Source organism: Taeniopygia guttata, chromosome 19 (assembly GCF_048771995.1).
Source record: "Taeniopygia guttata chromosome 19, bTaeGut7.mat, whole genome shotgun sequence".
NCBI lineage: Eukaryota > Metazoa > Chordata > Aves > Passeriformes > Estrildidae > Taeniopygia > Taeniopygia guttata.
The window spans coordinates 323,075-335,513 of NC_133044.1; the positions used below are offsets into that span (position 1 = coordinate 323,075).

Genomic DNA, 12,439 nt, shown 5'->3' on the forward strand with positions numbered 1-12,439 from the left:
CACTGGCCTGGACATAAAGCTGGATTAGGGATTTACAGGCACCATGCTCCCTTCTCTGCAATTCAATCAGTGCCTTGTTTTCAGATGATAACATCTAAATCCTTCCCAGCCCTCTGAGTGACTTTGATGATCACATTAAACCTCTGAGATGAGGGGGGGACACTTGAAGAGATCCCCTCAAGAAACAAAAATCAACCGACCTTGTGTTTTTGGCTTCCAGACTTCTGTTCTTCCAGTTTTGGTGCCTGTTTGGAAGAAAACAAATGCAACAAACAATTTAGATGCTTTTACCAACACAGGGAGGTTGGTGTACCAACATGAGGGTATTTTGCTACAGGGAGATCACTCCAAGCCAAGTGGCTAGAAGGTGAGGTCTGTTCCTGGGACAGGCCCTCTGCCCTCAGGGGCTCTGCTGGGGCAAACATCCCGAGTTACTGGCATGCATAGTGCTGCTCACCTGCATTTTTTCCAGCATTTCGAAGAATTCTGCTGACTGAAAAGAAAAGAAGGAAATCTACTGTTCGATAGAAGCAGACACAAGCCAAGCCAGTCCAAGCCACATCAGAGTGGGAACACTGGACCCCCACCCTGAGCACTTGTCCTGCTCCCTGAATGTGACCAGGCAGCCAGGACACCGGGATTCCCACCCCTCGGGGACACGGAGAGGGAAGTCGGGGACAAGAACCCCACCGGGGTGGGCACAGCCCACCGTCGCCTCTCTGGAAGAGCTGCCAGGACCCCGGGGATGGCTCAGCGTGCTCTCCCCCGGCGATGGGAGCTCCAGGTAACCTTGTTCCCAGCCTGGTCTACCTGCGCTGCCCACCGTGCCGGTGGTGGCCGCTGCCCCGCGGCGCTGCCCCTGCAGCACAGCACCCACGGAAATCGGACTTGTTGGGCAGCCCTGATGCCTCTCCCAGCCCTTCCTGCTCTCAGGTGCGCACCAATAAATCACCCAGCCAAACTACGGCTGCAAATGCGGCACTCCTAGTAAACCCCGAGTGGCTTTTCTGGAGGCATGGCACACCGCCCATCCCTTCTCTCAGCCCTCCTTTCCTCAGGCCCGGAGGAGCTGGGCCACAGCAGCGCTGCCAGCCCGAGGCAGGACCGAGAACAGGGAGCAGCAGCTCCCATCCTACCGGCTGCCAGAAACGGCTTGCGGGAGAGACGTGTGTGATTTGGGGCCAAAAAAACAGGTCATGGTAACAAGGGGAAAGACAAGGGGGGTGATTTTTAGTGAGCACTTAAAATACACTGAATTTCTCAAAAGACAAAAAAACAGAGGAAGGGATGAAGAAATGAAAATCAAAAGAAAATAGAAGTCTGAGAGAAATTTTTTCCTTTAGTATTTGTGGTGATCAAAGGTCAGATTTACAGCACGAGCAGACTGTGGCTGCCAGCAGAGGTGTGGCAGCTGTGACACGGACACAACCCCGGCTAAAGCTGTTTGCAACTTTAGACCATGCCCCTGCTTACCTAACACACCTGCGGGAGTCAAAAAGAAAAACCCCAGCCTCAGACAGCTGTGCCCACAGCTGAATACTCTTTAAAAGGTCTTCCTTAGTTGAGCTTGGTTTGGATTCTATCTATCTCCAGGTACAAATGTTCTTGGGTAGTTTCAGGTCCTGCTCTACCAGTAGCCAGAGCCAAGACCTGACCCCACGGTGGCACCGGACCCAGCTGCTACAGCGAGTCTGACAGAAAATGGCACACACACTGAGCAAAGCATGCAGCCCTTCAGACAGCAGTGCCCACTTGGAGCCACAAAGGAAAGGACAGAAAGAAAACCCTGCACCAGGCGGGAGCTGCCACGAATGGAGGGCAGCAAGCAGAGCTGTGCACCCCTCCCCAGCACTCTCCCCCACATGTCACAGCCATGGAAGAAATCTATTACCTTCCTGGCATCGCTCCCACCTGCACCAGCCACACAGCCAGACCTCCTCACAGGCAAGAGCACCAGCCCAGCCACCCCTGCCCAGCCCCACCTCCCTTTGGTAGGGACAGCTGCCTTGTTATTTCAAAGGGCGGCTCCCCAGGGCGGCAGAGTGCCCGGAACAGGTTGGGCAGGAAGCAGGTGGGGTTTGCAGGGGACAGGCAGGTGCCTGCTGGGGCGCACATCTCAAGATGCCTGGCCCCATGGCGGGCACCGCACCTGCCTTGTGCCAGCACCGAGCCACCCAGGGCTGCGCTGGGAGGGCTACTGGGAGGGTTACTGGGAGGGTTACTGGGAGGGCTACTGGGAGGGTTACTGGGAGGGTTACTGGGTGGGTTACTGGGAGGGCTACTGGCAGGGTTACTGGGAGGGCTACTGGGAGGGTTACTGGCAGGGTTACTGGCAGGGTTACTGGGAGAGAAGCAGCACCGGGACCCAGCGCCCCGCTTGGCACCGCCGCTCGCCGTTGCGTAACGGGAGTGTCGGCACGCACGGCCGCCACCACGGATGGAGAGAGGGATGGCGTCGGAACAGGCTGAATTCCAGAAACCACCTACTGCTGCTCCTGTGGGAACAGCCCTAATCCGTGCAGCCGCTGCGTTGGAAGTGCTGCTCCCCACCGAGCTGGCTCTCCAAACCCTGGCCCAGCCCGGCGCTCTCACCTTCATGGTCGGTGGGGCTGTCAGCGGGGGTGACAGGGGCCGCTCCGGGACGGGCACATCCGTGCTGTTCAGCAGCTCCTGTTTCCTGGAAAACCAAACACAGGCACGTCAGCTCCCCCCTGCCCGAGCCAGCACACCAGGCAGGAGATAAGGGTTATCTCCCTCGGCAAAGCTGTGGTGTGCAGCTGCCTGTACAGTAATATCTGGAATCTGAGAAAAAGCCCAGCAGTGTGAGAAGGTGATAAAAGTCATCAGAAGAGCCTATGCCCAGGGTGGGCTGCGAGTCCCCATGTGTGGTGCTGGTAGTGCAGGGACAGCGGGGCTGGGTTCCTGTGAAAGGAGCCAGCCATCCCTCCCTCTGGCACCCTCCCCACCTGGGCAGGACCTGCGGCTGAGCAGCCTTCTGGCAGAAAAAGAGGCTCAGTGACACCCAGGGACACCCCAGCACAGCTCTGGAGGGACCCAGCTGAAGGCCCCTTTGCCAACACAGCACCTGGCACCAGATTTGGAAGTACCAAGAGCATCATGAAGATGCAAGACCCCAGGAAAGCGGAAAGCGGCCCCTGTGCCACAAAGTTGTCAAGACAGTCCCCCCAAAAGTCCCCTAAGCTTTGGAAAAGTACAGCCTCAGCCCTCCCCTGAACAAAACTCCCATCCCTGTCGCCCGGCGGATCCTGGGCAGGCAGCCACGCCATCACGCAGCGGCACTGCCAGATGCTCCTCCGGGAGTCAGAAAATCTGAGATTTAATTTAGTTTCCTCTTGTCCCTGCCAGGTTAGTCCTGCAGAAACCGGGCCAAAATGTCCAACTGTTTATCTCGCCGTAACGAGGTTTGGTTCCCATGGCAGCGCGCCCCAGGATGGCTCCGCGCAGCGCCGCGCCGCAGCGGGCACCGGTGCCCGCCGGGGCCTCTCCGGCACGCACGGCTCCTGCCACGGCTGCACCCGGCCTCTGCCAACACCTGCCCTCCCCAGCAGCCCCACCGCCCGGGCCCTGCCCTCCCACGCACGACGCCCCCTCCTCCCAAGCCCCAGCGTTGTGACAGCAGGTGACAACAGCCCGCTGGTCGTGGGGAAGCGCCGTGCCCGCAGCCCCTCCGCAGCAGGGAGTGCTGAGGCCATGAAGTGGGGAGGCAGCGGGACCAGCAGCATCATCCTCCTCACAGCCAGGGCAGTCACGGCACCACCTGGGCTGTGCCAGCAGCATGGCCTTAGCCAGAGGCACTGCGGGAAATGCCCATTGCATTGTGTCCAAACGTGCATCCAAACCAAGGACTGATGTTTCACATTATATTAAATCAAAATAAATCTTCTTTTTCATATCAGAGCAAGTTAAATTTACATTGTTACCCCTCATCTGAGCTCCTGGCATCTTCCGATTTTTCAATGCAAGAAATTAATTGGAGCAACGTGGGGCAGTAGTGGAATTCCTGACCTGCCCACCCATACTGTTTATCAAGCTCATTCCCTCTCTGCTCTCCACAACCTCACCATGTCTCTACTGCTGAAAAATGCCAATGATGACAGATTTTCCTTGTTTGCTCTTTGACTTTCTAGGACACTAAAGCACAGCCTGATCTGGAGCAAACCACTCATCCTCTGCTCTCCTTGCTTTGAACCCTGAGCTCTGCCTGATTACACTCAGCTGCAAAGTGGCCTCAAAGGCATAAAACAGATACGACTTTGAAAAGATTAAAGTTACAGGGATGCGCACAAATAATTTGATTTGATCTGGGATTTGTAGTGGGTTGCCATAGCATCATATTCTAAGTATTATAAAATCACCCAACTTAACAACATGTTCCTCTGTCACATGCTGGCTGCTTCTTTGGGGCCAAACTGCTGGAACTGCTCCTGCAGTTCCGGGAGAGCAAAACAAGCCCATCCCCAAGGACTGCTTGGAAGAGCCTCTGCACTGAGGATCTGTTATGTTAAAGTCCAACCACAGACGCCGATGATTCAGCCCGCAACCAGCGCTGGGGTCAAGGCCCGGGCCCGTTTCCCAAACGGATTGCCCTTGGGATGATAAATGAATCAGGGGGAAGACTAGCACATCTTTGTCTGTGCAGGGGTGCAGCCCTTGGGGATCCCCCTGAAGCGACCCCCAGGCCAGTGGGGACTCACAGCAGCCCCTCCGTGACCCGGTCCCCAGCTGATGCCGAGGGTGCCGGTCTCTGCAAAGGCCGAAGCACAGCAGAGGTGGAAGTGCCCACACCAGCGAGGATGGGCGCTGGGCACGCCGGGCAGCTCCGCACGCACTCGCCTCTCCTGGCGCCACAGGAGCTCCAGCACTGACAACGCAGGTCACAGCGCTGTGTCCGCTCCCTAAGGGGCACCTGGCAGTACCAGGGGGCTCTGCCACCCCCACTGCCCACCCTGGCCACGGCCACAGCCAGGCCCCAGCGCACGGGATGGGCCGGAGCATCCTCCAGAACTGCGCAGCCAGACACCGGCCTCTCCAGGAGGAAACGTGGGCATGACTTTTGTAATTTGATTTCTTTGTTTTTCTCATTAGGCAAATTAAGAGAGAAAGAAAAGAGAGAATTAGAATCCTGCATACTTAGTAAATCTAATTAAGGAAATACCTTAATGCGGTTATGGCAGGGCCGACTGCAGGGTTTCCGAATGGAGACTGAGATCACCCCAGCCATCCCAGCGCCCCCAGGACTGTGCTGGCCAGGACCTGTTGCCAGCTCTTAGGGAGGCAAAGCCCACCGGCCAAGGGCTGCTCTTCTGGCTCTTTCCAAAGAGGGAGAAAATGGGGATTATCTCCCCCAAACAGGGGGAAAACCATGGACACCCATGAGCTCCCAACACAGCAAGGTTGTGAGGTGAGCTCCCAAGGCAGCAAGGGCAGATGAGGTCTTTCTCTTTAAAGCATCCCTGATCACAGTCCTAAAGCACCTTCAAATTAATATCCTGTATTTGGTAAACCCCATGGACATACTGAAATAATGATTAAAAAGTCCTGTTCAGCACGAGCCCAGGCTGCCTGGAGCATTCCCATCCAGACCCTGACTCCGAGTGCACACTTCTCTCATGCTCTCTCAAGCCAAAGCCTAACGAAAAACCCCTAATGCATCCCACCTCATTTTGTCCGTTTGATCTGTTTCCCAGACAGGCTCTAAATCAACACAGTACATTTAGATAAATCACAGGTATGGAGGGGAGATGCCAGCATGTTACCTGACATGGTAAAATGCTCCACATGTGGCTGGCTCTACCTCTGTCAGAAGTGCAAATGAGATGAGAGCACCCCAAGTTACCTGTATGCCTGTGCTTAATTCCACAGATCAAACTTGGCCTAAGGAGGCACCAAACTCCTACAGCAACAAGTTCTGCCTGTCAGATGCCTCATCCTTGAGAAGGTCAGCAATGACTCTCCTGTAAATTAACAGCCTCTATTTTTGGACTCATCATTTTTTATCCTTGCTGGGCATCACCTTGCCAGCTGCTTCCTTTTTGTTTGTTTAATATTCCATGCCCAGTCTCCTAAGTTTTCAGAGGGGACTGTGCTTCCATATCACTTTCCATCCTCTCCCTACCCAGGCTCAGCCCTGTCCACAGCAGGCAGTGGGGTACAGACTGCTTTTCCTCCCTCTCCATCATCCACACAACTGGGACTGACCCCTGGCTCCCAGGACACAAGCACCAGGCAGAGCAGCATGGCCAGAGACTCTCGCCAGCTGCTCACAAATTGTAAAAAAAAAACTCAACTAAAACTGTAGGTTTTTTGCAACACAGACAAGGGCACCTTGCTGTGAGTTTACACCTGGAAATCTGCAGTGAGTGCCTGAATGAAGAACCTTGCCCTGACTTTGAGCAGCTCTCCGCCCAATCCCAGGATGCCAGGCAGGCAAGATCTCGCTGCATCATCACTCATCCCACGGAGGACATCAGCAGAGGACATGCACTGCTGCAGGCTCCCACTGATGTCAGACAGTTGTGGGGCTCCAGAATCCCCCCCAGCCCTGGGGTGCAGCCCAAGCACTCAGTCTGCAGAGCTGCCAGACGCCTGGGCAGAGCCCCTGCCATGGAACATCCTCCATAGAAACCGATTTACCTTGTTATGTCCTGGCTCAGCTTAGCCCTGTTCAGCAGTATTGCCTCCTCACATCGAAGCCTGAGAGTCAGCAAAAAAAAAAAAGTGCAGCATTTTCTCATCTACATTTCTTGCAATAAATTACGTCTTTGGAAACTGCCAGCCTGCACCTGCACACACGCAGCGTCCCCAGCGCAGTGACCGCAGCCCAGCCCAGAGAAAGGTGACATTTAACTGCCAGCGGGGCTGGCTTTAATTGCCCCTCCGAACAGCAAATAAACATTGGTGAACAGTTCAGAGCGTCCTGCACTTGAGCAGGCAGGATCCCAGCTGCCCGTGCTGGCCACGGGGGTCACCCTGCTGCCTGTGCTGCCCATGAAGCTTCATCCCATGAAGCTGACTCCTGCTTTGCCTGCACCTCTACAGACACTGGAATCTTTCCAACTGGCCAAGGATTTCCCACTGGGCCAGGCCAGGACAGTGAGGCTAGATATGCAAGCAATGGTAAAAAGAAGTTTTTATCTTTTACAAAATGTGCTGCCTACTCTTCCTTGCAGGAACAGAGAATGTGGCAATTTCCTGAAGATCTGGGTAAATCAGCCAAGGCACTTGCAGACATTTTCAGACCAGAAGGCTCGTCTGATCCTATTCCTGCCAAACCCGAGCCAGGAGCCTCGGGCAGCCGTTTCTGAGCTGATTCAATAATTTGCAAATTGCAGAGAACAGCTCCCAGAAACCTGCGCCTCAAACACCACGGCACTGATGCCAAAGGGCAAGGGGAGGCTGTGAGAGGAGAAGCAGCCCACACCAGGGCACCCACCCACCAGCTCTCCCCTGCGAGAGGACAGCCACCAGAGCATCACCTCACTTGCATGTGGGACAGGTGGGAAAATTCATTTAGATATAAATACAGTTCCAAATCCCAGGCTTTCAGAGCAAAATAGGAGCAAGGAAAAGCAGCAGCCACCACCCCCCCCAGACCTCCCCACTCCTCCCCTCCAGCTCAGGTGTGCAGGGGGAGGCACAGGTGAGAAGACTGTAGGTGAAGGGGCAGGTAAGCATCACCCAGCTCTGCCAGGGGAGCCTGGTGTGCTGCGCTGCACTTTGCTGGGCTGCTAACAAGGAAGAGACATGGGCCACCACAGACTCTGCAGCTGCCACTGATCCTGCCAGGCTTGCATATGGCTCATGGAAAGCAAAATTCAATTGCAAATGCAGAACAAAGACTGAATGTAGGAGGGAAAAAAGCAAATAGGAGCAGGTGGAGTAACAGAGTCCCTTTTGACGATGCTGCTAGCAGTCCTTTTCCTGCAGATTATGTCACTTTGATGGCCCTGGCAGCTTGCATAAGATGGAACAACCACCGTAAAGCATTTCTTGAATTCCTGCAATCACTCCCATGGAGGCTCCGGCAGACAGAAAAAAACCTCCTCGGGGTCTTGTTCTCCCCTTGAGAAATCTGTGTGACTCTAGTTGTACTCAGTAAACCCTGCAGCAAGAGGCGCACTGAGACGTTTTGTGCACAACATGATGCTGTGGAAAAAATTAAAAACGAAAAGCAGGCTCAGACATCACGGGGCAGATCCCGGTGCAAGTTCAGAGCCAGTTTTTTTCTAAGCACTCCAGTGTCATGTTGAGCTCATTCATAAAAACCTAGTACCTGAGGGAAAGGCAACTCTTTGGCAAAGTCTTCCGTGGTGTGACTAGTAAAGCACTCCCTGCCCTTGAGGCAAATGCAGGATTGGCCAATGAGTTTCAGTGTGTACAACATCCCGAGGATCATTTGGGTCCCCAAGTGTCACTCTGCACTCAGACAGCCCCCACACACGTGAAAGCAGGAGGAGAGACTTCAGGCCACCCCAGCCAGCCAGTCCTCCAACACTTGCTGGCTGGTACCTAGAGCCTATGGCCCAAGGGCAGAGCTACGGCTAGAACGGGCCTGGGCTAAACAGGACAAAACCCAAAGAGCAACAGCAGGGGCAGGACAGTGAAGCCCAGCAGGGAGCCTCAGCGCAGTCCCCACATCCTTCATTCCAGCCGGGAGTGTGGTTCAGGGGGCCCAGCCAAGGCTCAGCTCAGGTGAGCAGCCTTACTGTGGCTCATTCAGGACCTGCAGGTTGTTTTTTTCACCACTGTTCTGCTTTGATGACCTACCTAATACCCCAGCAAGGGAGACAAAATATCTCAAACCAGCAAGTGACACAGGAGCTCCCCAGGAATGCCAATGTTCAGTCTTTAGTGCATCACTGACATCCTGCTCTCCATGGCACCAGCTGTCCAAGGCAAAGCCCCAATGCCAGCAGCACTGAAAAATGGGGTATGAGCCCTGCAATCCACAACTGATGGCAGACAAAAACCTTCATCCTCAGTTGCCTCACTCTGATTTTTCATGCTTATAGATTAGGGAGTAGTAGAATATTTTATGGTAACTATTCCAAATAATCGTTTCTTCATTCATTTTAGTTCGGTGCAAAATCACAAATTGAACCAAGAAAAAGCAAGAAACAAAAAAACCCTCAGCCTGCAGCACGTTGCTTCCACCCTCAAACAGAGGTACACACACTGTGAGGTTCGGGTGCGTATTTCTGATTATTTTTAACACCGAAGTTGCCGGAGTAGCGGAGTCCCGGAGGAGAAGACTCCCAGCCCGGGGCAGCCCGCACAGATCAGCGCGGGGTCAGTCTCGGAGGCCAACAGCACCTCCCGTGCGGGGCGGGGGAGCGGCGCCCGCGGAGCAGATGCCAGCTCGCAGAGCACTGCAAACAGGCCATTTCCTACGGCACGAAGTTGAACGCGAAGTACAGCCCCTGGCTTCGGCAATGAAAGATGAAACCATTTGTCAGCTGCTCCCGCCGCAGCCGAAGCTGCGAGCCGAGTTACGGCGGATCTGCACGGGCGCCCGCGGGGCCCGGGGACCGCGCTGCCCGTCCCGGGTGTGCAGCAGCGGCGGTGCCGGGGCTCTCCCGGCCCGGCCTGCGGCCCCTGCACACCCTCGCACCGACACGGCGGTCGCGGTTGTTCCGGTGCCCGGCTCCCGGCACACCGCGAGCGGCTCAGGGTCACGCCGGTGCCGGCTGTCCGCTCCTCGGCACCGCTCCGGCACCGGCGCACACCGCGAGCGGGTCACGATTATCCCGGGGCTGTTTTCCAGCTCCCGGTACCGCCGCCGGCACCCCCCGCCCGGCAATCCCGTCCGCCGCTCCCCCGCGACCCCGGCTGTGCCCGGCCGGCGGTACCGAGCGCTGCCCCGCTCCCCGCGCCGTCACCTTCTCTCGCTGCTCTGCCGGGAGCGGTGCAGGAGCCCGATCAGCACCACGGCCGCCCGCACCCCCGCGCGCCGGGACCGCGTCCTGCCGCCCGCCCGGGACATCGCCGCTGCCGCCGCCGACCGAGCTCCGGCACCGGCGGGGGCGGCGGCGCGTCCGTGTCCGCGACCGCCCCCGCCCCGCGCCGCCCCGCGCGGCCCCGCGCCGCCGGTAACGAGCGCGGGGCCGGTAACGGAGCCCCGCGGGAGCGGCTGCGGACGGCGGCAGCTCTTCCCCGTGCCCGGGCCGGGGGCCGCGGGTGTGTCCGCAGACCCCCGGACACCGGCGGGCCGGCTCTGCGGGCGGGGCTCCGAGCACCGTCACGGGCCCGGGGACCGGACCGTCCGCGGCACAGCCCCCGGGTCACCCCGGTACGGAGGCTTTCCCGGCAGCCGCAGCCCGGGCTCCCTAAGGGGCGAAGGGCCAACACAACCCCTTCAACCCCCACAGAGGGAGGACTCGCTCCTGCCCCACAGACGGGTTCTCCCCGCAGCAAACCCCGCAGGACCTCCAGGCGGGTCCCAGCCTGGCCCTGCCATCCCCCTGCCAGGGCCGAGCATCCCTCCCGCTGGCCCGGCTGCAGCAGCGGGACAGCGCGGGCCCTCGAGCCGGTCCGTCACAGCAGGAGCTGACACACAGCTCCCTCCAGAAATGAATTCCTTTTTTTATGAAGTAAACTGTAAATTATCTACTTCTCACTTCAGCACCTTTCCCTGGAAGTCCTTGTTGCCATGGTGATAAAACACCCAGGTCCCTCTGCCCCCCTTATCTCACCTCTCTCCTCTGCCAGTTTAATTTTCACAGGAATTAGACACAGGACAAGCTACAGCACTTTGAGCTACTTGCTAGTCTAAGGGATGAAAGCACCATCCTTGCTGCCAGCAGGTGTGGGATCATTCACGAGAACATCCACCCAGCACCTGCCCAAAGCCTGCTGGTTCTCTGTATCCCTGCAGCCATTTGGAACAGTCAAAACAATCCTCCTGCATCTGGAGGATTAAACCCACTGCCCTGGGTGGGTTTAACCATCCTGGCCATAGAGCAGGGAGGGCAGAACCTCTCTGGCAGTGGCACATGGGTGCAGGGTCCCTAGGGCAGCTGCTCCAAGTGTCACAGCCAGGTCAGGGTTTTGGGGGCATCCTGCCACAAACAGGAATCTGTTGGGGGGTACACACAGGCTGCAGGCAAGCAAATCCACCACCCATTCAAGAAGGACCTGAGCAACTGCTGGGGAAAGATGGCAAGAAAGGCCCCCCTGCTCCCCACCCACAGAGCAAGAGCCCAGCAGAGAACAGGAGCTGCCTGGAAACCCCCAGCTGGGGCAGTCAATCATTAACAATGCATGGGGCTCCCCTGGCAAAGCCTGTAATAAATGTGTTTGCTCAGGAGAAACAGCTTGCAGAGGCCACAGACCACATCTGGCAGGGAACAGCCGCTCCTGCTGCCTCATCCTGCCTGTCACACACCTGCTTCACCCACCTCCCCTGCCTGTCACCCTCTGGTCTACCACCCTTAAGGAGATCAACATAACCTCAGTTCTGACCTTCACTATCTAAATGTTTCAGCAGAATCTCTAATCAGAATGATTCTTTAAATGCAACAACAACAAAACCCCTATCATTGCCATAATCTCTCTGTATCCTACCGTAAGTCAGATAAGTCAGCCGTGCTGTTATTTTTGTCAACACACCACATTAATTCACCTGAGATGAACCACACAGCATTTCAGTGTCACCACAGCACCCATCCCAACCGACACCGTGCACATGGAGCACTCCAGAGAGCCAAGACTCAAACTGAAACCCAAGATCAGTATTTCTGTGTTCCACCAGATCTTGAGGTCCCTGGGGAGACCGAGCAGCAGCAATTCCAGCAGACAAGTGTTAAGGTACCCACTTCCCCACAGGAAAAAGTCCAACTCATTCTCCAGAAATTCCAAAATTCATTTCTGTCTCCTCAGAACAACATCAGATGATGCCAAACTCTGAGTGATGGTGAGAGAACTTAAGTGGGTACAAGGAATGAATTTTGCTAAACCTGGGTGCTACCTGCACTGCCAAGCCTTTCAATAAAGCTTTTGATGGATCAATAGGTCTCTTGCTGCAGAAAATACCTGTCTGCTTTCCTTCAAGCTGAAGCTATCAGCCTGACAAATTTCTCAGGCAAAGAAAAAATATTAGATCCTATTTCTGTGCCAAATTACACCAATTATTGTACTCATTTTCAATTAGTGGAGGGGGAGGGGGATAATTTTAAATCTTTTAGCTCTCACATTAAACAGGCAGATTCGAATTTCATTGAGTCTCCCTCTCTGGAGACATTTTCCACATCTCCCCTCCCCTTTTCCAGACAAGGTAAATATTAATCTCCTCTTGGTTTATGCTGAAGTGGCTTTGTATTGATTTTTAAAGATGTTCAATTCGCTCCTATTTGGAAATAGACAAATACTTTGAGCAGAAACTCAGGTTCCCTCTCCACCCAAACATGGCCCAGCCCACAAT

General features: G+C 55.6%; 1 protein-coding gene across 22 annotated transcripts in view; it reads right to left on the reverse strand.

Moving 5' to 3' along the window:
* The window catches only part of RAP1GAP2 (RAP1 GTPase activating protein 2), a 52,937-nt gene that overhangs the window by 16,636 nt on the left and 23,862 nt on the right, over positions 1-12,439 (reverse strand). For 17 of the 22 annotated variants that reach the window (XM_072916797.1, XM_041720105.2, XM_041720107.2 and 14 more), the window contains 3 exons: positions 2,593-2,677; positions 458-493; positions 201-245 (listed from right to left, as the gene is read on the reverse strand). In XM_072916797.1, coding sequence (XP_072772898.1) covers positions 201-245; positions 458-493; positions 2,593-2,677 — 166 coding nt within the window. Of the gene's footprint in view, positions 1-200; positions 246-457; positions 494-1,891; positions 1,939-2,592; positions 2,678-9,899; positions 10,059-12,439 lie in introns of those variants that run through there. The other 5 variants (XM_041720110.2, XM_041720109.2, XM_041720108.2 and 2 more) reach the window with 4 other exon arrangements.